Below are 10,198 nucleotides of genomic sequence, written 5' to 3'. Positions count from 1 at the left end.
AACACCTCAAAATTGTACATAATATGTACTTTGCAACAAACAGTGATAAAAAATTATCATTATAAAATTTATATTTGATGAAATTATTATATTATTCTATTTTCAAAAGCATCTTATTTTTTTGATCGAATAAATGTATACGGTCTGTGAAGTAACATTAACGACGGATATACCCGATTTTTATGGAACTTTGTAAACCTGTAAAATGGTAGAAAGTAAATGACAAATTTTCGTTTTTGATATCCTTTTAAATGTATGTATCAAAAATTTATATTTCATTCGTGAAATTTAGTCGTTAAATTTTCTATCGCAAAATTTTCTGTTTTACAATTCCATACTCTTTATCCATATAGGGTATTTGACTGTACTAAACTAATATGTACAAGTGGAAGAAAAAGGTTTAAATTTTATTAATTGTATGTATTTATCAATTTGGAATAAGTCTGTATAAAAATCTTTTATAAATATCATAAATGGTCATGTTTAGTTAAATAAGTATCTATGTAAAATAAGTATTGATGTAAATTATCTTAATTTCGATAGTTTATATGCTGTACTTTTTCATTATCATGCGTATAATTGCTCATAATGTAGGTAATTTGAGTAGCTTCACAATGTCAGTGTGATGTGATTGTATATTTGTTTGAATATATTTGCTGTTTGCGTTCCTCTCATAATTTTGTAAGATACATTTACTATCATATTAAGTTATACGTATCTTTTACTATAAGATCTTAAAATAGAGCTGAGGTATATAACAGCAAACAGATCATTTAAAAATGAATATGCACCTCAAAATTGTTAATAATTAACAGTAAAAGTATAAGTGCAAAATATTGTTACACGTAAAATAATAGTGAAAGTTATTTGTATTATATTATTTATTAATATTAGACACGTGTAGTATGAGATATGATATATGAAATGTGTAGTTTGAAATACCAAAATATATAGGAAATTAATTTCATTTAAGGAGCATAATTGAGTAAAATCAGTTTGATTTTTTTATCGAATTATATAGTTTTTATGGTAATAACTTACAATTAAAGTAATAACAAAAACTGAAATGGTATACACGTGCGTAAAAAGAGTTTATTATAATGAAGCTTTTTGATTGTATATTTTTTTTATATATTTCTCATTTTTTAGAGAGATGATATTTGTAATAATTATAAGATAAACAGGAAATTAGTCAAAAATAGATATTGTTAAATAATCTAAAGCTGAATTCAATGAACGTCACAAATCTAATTACGCAGTATGATTATCATTTCATTAATATCTGTTGTAATTTTGTTAATCTATTAATCTCTATAATTATAATTATAATTTTTCCAAAAGACTGTTAATGTTTCAGCAAATATAATTTTAGTAATTTTAAATGTTTTCTAGAATAATACTAACAAGTGTCAATGCTTATTGTAATTTCTTCAATTGATTCAGAAATATATTATTTAAAATTTCCATTGAAAATAATACAAATTACTTACCAATTTAATTATTCATTTAACTGTAAAGACATAGTATGATAATGTTTTTTTAATTTCTAAAATATTTGCACATGTCTAATAATAATAGATATTACCTATTTCTACAGTAACAGTATATCAAATGAATTTAACATTAATATGTATTAAAATTGTTTTTAACATATAAGTATTATATTTTCAAATAGAAAATTTTATTTTTTAAGAAGATTGAAATTTTCTTTATGTTTTAATTAAAAGAGTATTCCATATTATTTTTATAATTGCATATGCTAATATATGTAACAATTATTTTAGAATTATAAACATTGTATAAAGAATGTACATAATGTTCCTTACAGCACAATATATTTCAAGAAATAAGACTTGGTACTACATATATAAATATATTGGCCAAAAATAGAAGACATATTTGCGCATATAGAAAAATCATAAATCTGTAAATTTATGTATATTTAAAGTCCAAAAATGTATGGAATTTCTATGGAATTTCTTTTCCATCGCAATAATCAACATTAAGTCACCATATATGGCTTTAATTTTTCAATATTGTGTTAAAAAGAATTGAATGTACATATAAATGATTGTATATTTTGAATATCGAATTTCGATATCACTTTAAATAAATTATTACACATACATATTTATAATCCAGCTTTTTAATATTCTCTTTTTACTTATTGGTAATAAATAGATGTAATTATAGTACACAAAAGTTTCTAAGATATAGATTTATTACTATGAAAAGGTAAGTGAAATTTATTAACAGCAACTTAAATTATAATCTATAACAGAGTTTCGCAGCATAGTTACAAGTAATTGGTATTTATCAAGAATTCTTTTGTGAAAAGTAATACCAAATTAAGAGTTAGCTATAATCCTTTATAATGGATTTATACATATAATGTATCCTTTATACATATACTTTATACTTAATTTCATCTTTAGATCATAAAAAGAAGAAAGAATAAAAAGGTTTTAATTAATTACTTGTGCTGAAATAAAATATCTTTATTTACTAATATGTATATACATTACAAACATATTTATTATACGATACAATTTAATTTATACGTTTAATAGTGATATTTTAACATAAGAGTATATTTTCATGTAGAATCTTACAAGTATCATTTAAATTTGTTTACTGAATTATTATAATAGCACATATAGTTTTAGTTGTATATAAGTTTGGTATATGGTAGATGGTAGAAGGTACAAATATTTGTTTGTCAAAAAGTATGATCAAGAAAAATGTATTAAAACTTAAAAGATAAAAATTTAAATTATGTATTTATTAATAAATGCACATATTATTATTAGTTTTTTACTTGTTCAATTTGTAACAGTTGAAGTGTGGCAACTTCAGATGTAACTTGTCAGATCTATTGAATTTTTATTTTTTGCCATACTTGTATATTACGCAGCCAGAACAGGAAAATGAGGGCGCCGTTTTAATTGTTTTGACAATGCTCAACATAAATATAATAAAAATAAGAAAGAGAATATAAATGATTACAAAACTAAAACTTGTCATTAATTATAATAATACTGTGGATAAGAAATATGAGACAAATTAATATGTTCAAAATTATTTTATGTAAAAATTTATTTTAATAATTGTTAGATGAAATATGTACGTCATGTCAAATACATATTTAATTTCAATATATTCTGATTAATTTGTTATTTTTTATGTTATTTAATTTTTAATTGCATAATTTTTAATTACATATAAATTTCGATTTTTATTTTTTTCCAGTAAAAGATTGAAAATTGTTGAAATAAAAAGGTTAATAATGAACTTTTTATTTTTATACCTGTTTTAACAAAAAAAAATTAAGTTTTAGTTTAGATAATTTTTTAAATATTGTTAAGTACTTTGTACGTTAGTAACAATATAAATAAAGGTATTAATATAAATGCTGTGATGACTTCTTACGTGGAATTTACAAATTTTTAATTATATCAACCTGTTTATATGATTATTAATACATGTATATAATGAAAAAAAATATATATAGTAAATTTTATATAAAAAATACAATAAAAAAACAAGGAATATAATCGTTTAAAAAATTAAAAATAAATGTTAAATCGCAGGATAAGCATAAATAGTAAGTAGTAAGCAATTATTCACGTTACATATGAAATAAAAAAATATTTTTAGTATAATCGAAATATTTTCTATCGAGTTGTTTGATTAAAAAAAGTCATCGTCGAGCTTTGTTGTCAGCAATTAGAATGATTAGAATCTGGGGTAAATGAAAGGTTAGTCAAATTTATCTAGCAGGAAATGTGTTTTCTTTTATTGAAATCATGCTTAATCATACGTATGTTAGTAAACAAAGCGCTTAAAGATATTAATAACCTTGGATGGGAAAGAACGAGTCACTCGCCCAGCATTCTTACTCGTTATCATTTTCTTCAAAGATAATAAAATCACACTGTTACAAAATTATTGTAATAATTATATAGTCACGTGACACCATAGGATATTTTTTTGTATTCAAATTAAATGATTTTTACTTTACTTTAAATCATAAAATGATTTACTTGAAAGCTAATAAAATTACAATGCTGCAAACTTGTTATAATAATTACATAAAGTCACGTGACACCTTATGATATTTTTTGTACTTAAATTAAATGACTTTTACTTTAAAAAAGATTGGAAAATTTACAGATAAGTGGAAAACCTTTATAGAAACTCAAAGAAAATATCAAAAAGTTAAGCAAAGAAATGTTCCATCTCTTATTTCACTTCTTATGGGAAAGAAAATAGTTGCTCATTTTGTTGCCTATGAGACAATTCTCGTATTATTAAAAATAGCAAGAAATGAGCGATTTATTAAATATTTATTTTTTATTCACGATTTCAGCAAATTTTATATATAATATGGCAGCAGATTTTATATTGTTCGAAATTAATTAAAGAAAAGTATTAGTTAAGCATTCGACATATTTGATGATGCAAAATTGCTTATACATACTTAAAGTGACATAAAGTAAAATTGAATAATGAAATATTAAGATGAATAATTTTAGTATTAGTAGTAATGGTACTATTGCTTCATTATTTATGACAAATGTTCAACGAAATAACCTTATAGTAAATTGTAAATTAATAAAAATGCAATATTGCCAAATCAGATATATGCAATTAGTGTCATAAATCTATACAAATTTCATTATTTCGAATAGTAAGACAATTCATACAAAGAAAATTAAATTTCGCAAAGAAGTAGTAAAATTGCTTATAAGTAAGACGTAATGTAGTTCGAAATATATTAAACAAATGTGATAAGAAAACATGACAAATTACATTTTTTTATTGTGAATGAAACATTTTTTTCCCATGAAAGTTGCAAAATAGAATGTTTATTTATAATGCATATATGATGTGAATAAAATTTTGTATTATGATGAATTATTTTCGTAGATAAAAACTGTTTGTAGAAATTGTGAAAAATGATTGAGACGATTAATAATTTCTTCCTATTTTATATTTTTCTTAAATATAATTTTATCTGAATAAAATGAAATTTATAAATTATTGTGAAGTTTACGTTATTACCGATCATCAACATAGCAGTGTTCAAACTTGTTATCGGTATTATACACATTTTTTAAATTATATTTCTATTAATCTCGATTTTCTCGACATATTATGCAGCTATTATTTATTTTCTTTGCTAAATTATTTAATACGAGCGTATTTTTCTTATATATGCGTGAAAAATTTAATTATTAAAATTTAGTTATTACTTGCCAACAACAGGTGGCAGCACCGTCTAACTTTCAGGAGCAATTTGTAAAACTGTTATCTGCTTAAAAAGTTTTTTAGTAATGCATTATTAATTATAATGTAGCGAAATATTAGCTATATGCACTTCCTTGCGAAGAAGGCAAAACGTTCCTGCAATTATTTAAACATTTTTAAAATTCGCAATCGATAAAATGGTTTGAATACTTGCTAAAGTTTACTGAAATTTCGTAATGCAATTAGTTTATATATTTATATTCACGAAGGAATTTTACATCGATTATTATTCTATTTATACTTATTATTATTATATTACAAATAACACATATTACATTTTTATATAATAGTTATATTATAATAACAGAAATTATAAAAATATAAAAATTATAGTTTTATAGAAATATAAATGAGATAAGAGCTGAATTTTATTACGTTCATATAAAGTATTAATTAATGTTTAAATATTTAACGAACTTAATAAATTGTATATTCTTAATTTAAATTTGTCGAGTAGGTATTACTAATATTACGTTTCAATACTCTGTTTTGACATGAAGGAAGATTTTACAATAATTTTATATGCAACTTCAGTGTATTTAAACAATTTATATACGATAATAATAAATAAGAATTTTTCAAAAGTGCAAAAGCTTTTTTTAAAAAAATTGATAATTATTAATAATTATACATAATTGTAAGTGAATATGGATAATAGTAAGTGGGAAAAACAAAAAGAAATTCTTTTCACCATACATACTTTTAAAAGACATCGAACAAATTTTTCAAAAATTTACATTAACGCAATTTAATATTTGATTCTTTCACTGTACGAAAATTATATTATAAATAATAGTAAAATTACAGTTAATTCTTTGTTTTATTCATTTCACCTAAATTTAAAAGAATTATAAAAGTACGAAAAATTCTGGTGTCAAAATTCTGATATTGCAGTTTCATACGAAAATTACAATTATAAAAAATTAAAAAATTATTCAAACTGATGCTATACAATATTTCGAGGTAATGTATCCATCTATACAATTATTGAAATATATATTAAATATTTGGTAATTAAAATTATTTCATTCAGTCCTTGTAAACAATTTGATCAAAATAGAAATTTGGAAAATACTGTAAAAAGTTTGTATGAAAAATCCATATTTATACAAGTCTTTACAATGTCACTAATTTTTTCTGTTTAAACAAACAAGACACTCGTTGTCAAACATCTTATGAACATAATTGTTTTATAATTGCTTTGTTTTGAACATATTAAATACCATTTTCATAAATATTTCGATATTTACGTTTAAGCTATCTTTAGTAGCTCTTTAGCAAATACTTTAATTGCATAAGTTAATAAGAATTCGAAGGTGAAACAAATCAGAAGCAATTATTACTCATTATTGAAAATATTCATTATTGTCAATACGAATAATTATTTCGCCTAGATAATATTTCTAGCGTACAGTCATACTGTATTGAATGTCCCATTTGAAACGAGCCACTTACATAATTACCTTCTCCAGTTATGATAATACGACAAATATTTTGTATATAATTTGAAATAATCTCGACAGTGACCATGCTGGTAACAGAAACCTTTGTTAAAGCGTTATTTTCCTTGAAATAATCTTGATTATAATTCTGGTTAACAATCTTGAATTATTAAAATTGATATTAATACTAATTCATGCGTGCATAATATTATATAAAATAGCCTTGACTTCAGAAATTTAGATATAACGAAGAAGAAAAAAAATTTGTGAATAGTAGTAAACATGTTTACTATCATACTACAGATAATTTAAAAATCTGAGTGTTATCAACTTTCCGATATAAATCCATTAATGTATCGATAATTTTTTGAAGGAAATTATTAGAAAATTGTACGATAAAAATATTTACATACGCATATTTACGAGTTATTGTATATTAATTCAGAGACTCGAGAAATTCGAAGAAATAAATTTTATACTTTGTTTCACATTCGAATGTTCAAGATCATTTTTAAATTATATTTCACGTATATTAATCGATATTAATGTCAACTATGGTTTTTACGCGAAATTAAAACGTATACGAGATAAAATATTTGAAGGTATTCCTCGAAACGTAGAAAAAGAGGTGTTACAATCACTGAAATTGAGAATAAAGTACTTTCCATGTCGTCGCAACCAGAGAAGGCAATTACATAAGTGTCTTTTTTTAAGCGAAACAACTTATATAACTGTTCATACTACGTGACAGTTTTTCAAGGAATTTTAGGGTACACGGAGGTGCACGTAGGTATATGTAATCACTTTGTCACAGGAGGTAAGGGAGAAACGGTCGGGAAAAGTATTTTTCTATCAAATCCGATTATACGCGTCGCAACAACCCGTAGAAGATGTTACCAGTCGTGCAGTCAGCGCACGATTGAACCTCGGTGCGTCGCGGGAACGGTTGCGCACGGAGCGTGTGCGCATGCCGCGCATGCGTGTTGCGAAAGTGGTGCTACAGTGGCGCCAGTAATGGCGGCGGAAAACACGCGCGCACGCCAGCACCGCCGCCGGTTTGTTTCTCCACGCCTCTACCTCGCCTCCACCACCGCCACCGCCACCGCCACCGTTCTCACGACTCGTGGGTAAGTACCCTCACACTCCAATCAGTCTGCACTCGCATGTCCACGAGGTTGCTCGTACGGGCCTGGCGCCTTCCTCTTGTACTCACCCCTCTCTTGCACCTGGCTCACCACGTTTAGTGCATTACCAGAGACCCGTACCCGGGTGACCGAGCCACTAGTTGAGGTACTCGTCGGGTATTATCATTCGTCGAGAGGTTAGGTCAGAGTGACCTGTCGTGGCGGGATTATATGACTCGTTTGAATTTGAATTCGCCCGCGTCGCATAGTTTCGTCGATTATCGTTCGGCTGCATTTTAATACGTTTTCACGTGCTTAACGAGTTTCCAACCACACGTTCGGACAGCTGTCAAACGCGTGCACGGTTTATCGGAGGTTTACGCGAGCGTCAACCGCGTGACAACCGCGCGTTGAGGTTAGGTTGTTCGCCGTCTAACGCGCCTTTTTCGAATAGATTGCTCGGCACGTTATTCGGTAATCGATTTATACGGATATTAGTGCGAAGGAACTGCTGGTGATAAGAACACGTTTCCTAAGCGACGGATAAGAACGATGAGATCCGTGGAAATAGAGTGAATGTTTTCGAACGGTCGTATTTCGTGCAGTGACTTCTTTGGTGTACAGCAAAATGTACGCGTGATGGTGATTAATATATACGCATATACACGAACCACACACACGCACACACACGTATAAGCGCAGAAATATACACGCATTTTTATTTTTCGCCGATCATGAAATATTGACAAGTGATCGAAACAAGGTTAGCCTGTTGCGTCGTTCCGTTGCGAGTGTTCTCTTTTATCATACGTACACGCTTCGTCCTCAACCGTTCCAGTCGTTTCTAATATTTTCTCCGCTCGTTTATTTCAATTATTTCAATTACATCTTACTCGATCGCTATATTTTTCATTTCTCTTTTTCCTTTCTATCTTTTTACCCATATCATTTTGAGTTCGTATAAGTATATCGAAATTTTAAAATATAAACGATTATTTCGATCGATTTCGCGAAATATTACGAGATTCTTCGTTCGATTTGTAAAATTCGCGAAATGGACCTGTGGTGCGATTTTTCTCCGCTCATTTACTTCAATTATTTTAATTACATCTTACTCCATCGCTATATTTTTCATTTTTCTTTTTTTTTTCTATCATTTCACCGATATCGTTTAGAGTTCGAATAATTATATCGAAATTAAAGTATAGACAATTATTTCGATCATTTCCACGAAATATTACGAAATTCTTCGTTCGATTTGTAAAATTCGCGAAATTAGCGTACGGGTTTATCGATTGCTCGCGAAAATAAGCCTGCTTAGCAATTTTTCTCTGCAGCTTCATTTCAATTATTTCAATTACATCTAACAATCACTATATTTTTCTTTTTCTCATTTTTCCTTCTTTTCATCGATATCCTTTAAAATTCGGATAATTACATCGAAATTAAAAGACAAACGATTATTTCGATCGTTTCCGCGAAATTTTACGAAATTCTTCGATCGATTCGTAAAATTCGCGAATTATCGATCGCTCGCGATAATGGAATTTCAATTACTTCAATTACGTCTTATTTAATCACTATATTTCTCATTTTTCTTCTTTTTCCTTCCTTTTTATCGATATCGTTTAAAATTATGTCGGAATTAAAATGTAAACGATCATTTCGATCGTTTCCTCGAAATATTACGAAATTCTTCGATCGATTCGTAAAATTCGCGAATTATCGATTGCTCGCGGTAACGGGCTTGGATTTCTTGGGAAGAAAATTCGCGAGGTCCCGTGGAAATAATCGTTTGTTATTCATCGGGAAGAAACGAATAATTAACCGGAAATAATTGATCGATAGCGTGCGCGATTTAACGAGTATATCGGCGCGCGATTATCGCGGTGGACACGGCTAGCCGCGTTAATTGTAACGTGGAAAATCGAGACGGCCACTGTTCGCAAAATAAATTTCAAGCCATAAAATTCCGCAACTTTCTCGAATTTCCATCTTGCCGCTGCAAATTCAGCGGTAAGTAATATTATTGTGCAACGTAACGCGGCCCGTAATTAAATTTCGTTGCCGATCGTGTGCAACTCGATGAAAATTCGTCGGGCGATTATGCTGGACACTCGCAACACTCGCAACACTCGCAAAATATACTCGCGGGGATTTTTCGTTCGATTCCCGAGAATTTCTTTTCGACGGCTTCCGACGCGCGCCTTCCTCCTCCGTGTATTTGATCTAACGAGAATGAAAAGCTGCCACGACCGCGATCGATGCAGTCGCTCGTGGATCAAATTCGATAGCTCTCGTTGAAAGACAAGAAGCAGTGGA

At 28.0% G+C, this 10,198-nt stretch overlaps 1 protein-coding gene across 1 annotated transcript in view; it reads left to right on the top strand.

Annotated features, from left to right (window-relative positions):
* Window positions 1-8,438: 8,438 nt before the first annotated feature.
* The window catches only part of LOC108553269 (uncharacterized), a gene marked incomplete at its 3' end in the record, with an annotated part of 88,600 nt that continues 86,840 nt past the window's right edge, over window positions 8,439-10,198 (top strand). The window contains exon 1 of the mRNA XM_017908094.1: window positions 8,439-8,506. Coding sequence (XP_017763583.1) covers window positions 8,453-8,506 — 54 coding nt within the window. The remainder of the gene's footprint in view (window positions 8,507-10,198) is intronic.

Source organism: Eufriesea mexicana, unplaced genomic scaffold (genome assembly GCF_001483705.2).
Source record: "Eufriesea mexicana isolate 0111107269 unplaced genomic scaffold, ASM148370v2 scaffold9777, whole genome shotgun sequence".
NCBI classification, from domain to species: domain Eukaryota; kingdom Metazoa; phylum Arthropoda; class Insecta; order Hymenoptera; family Apidae; genus Eufriesea; species Eufriesea mexicana.
Note: the sequence above shows the minus strand (reverse complement) of the source record. Positions and strands in the feature narration are given on the sequence as shown.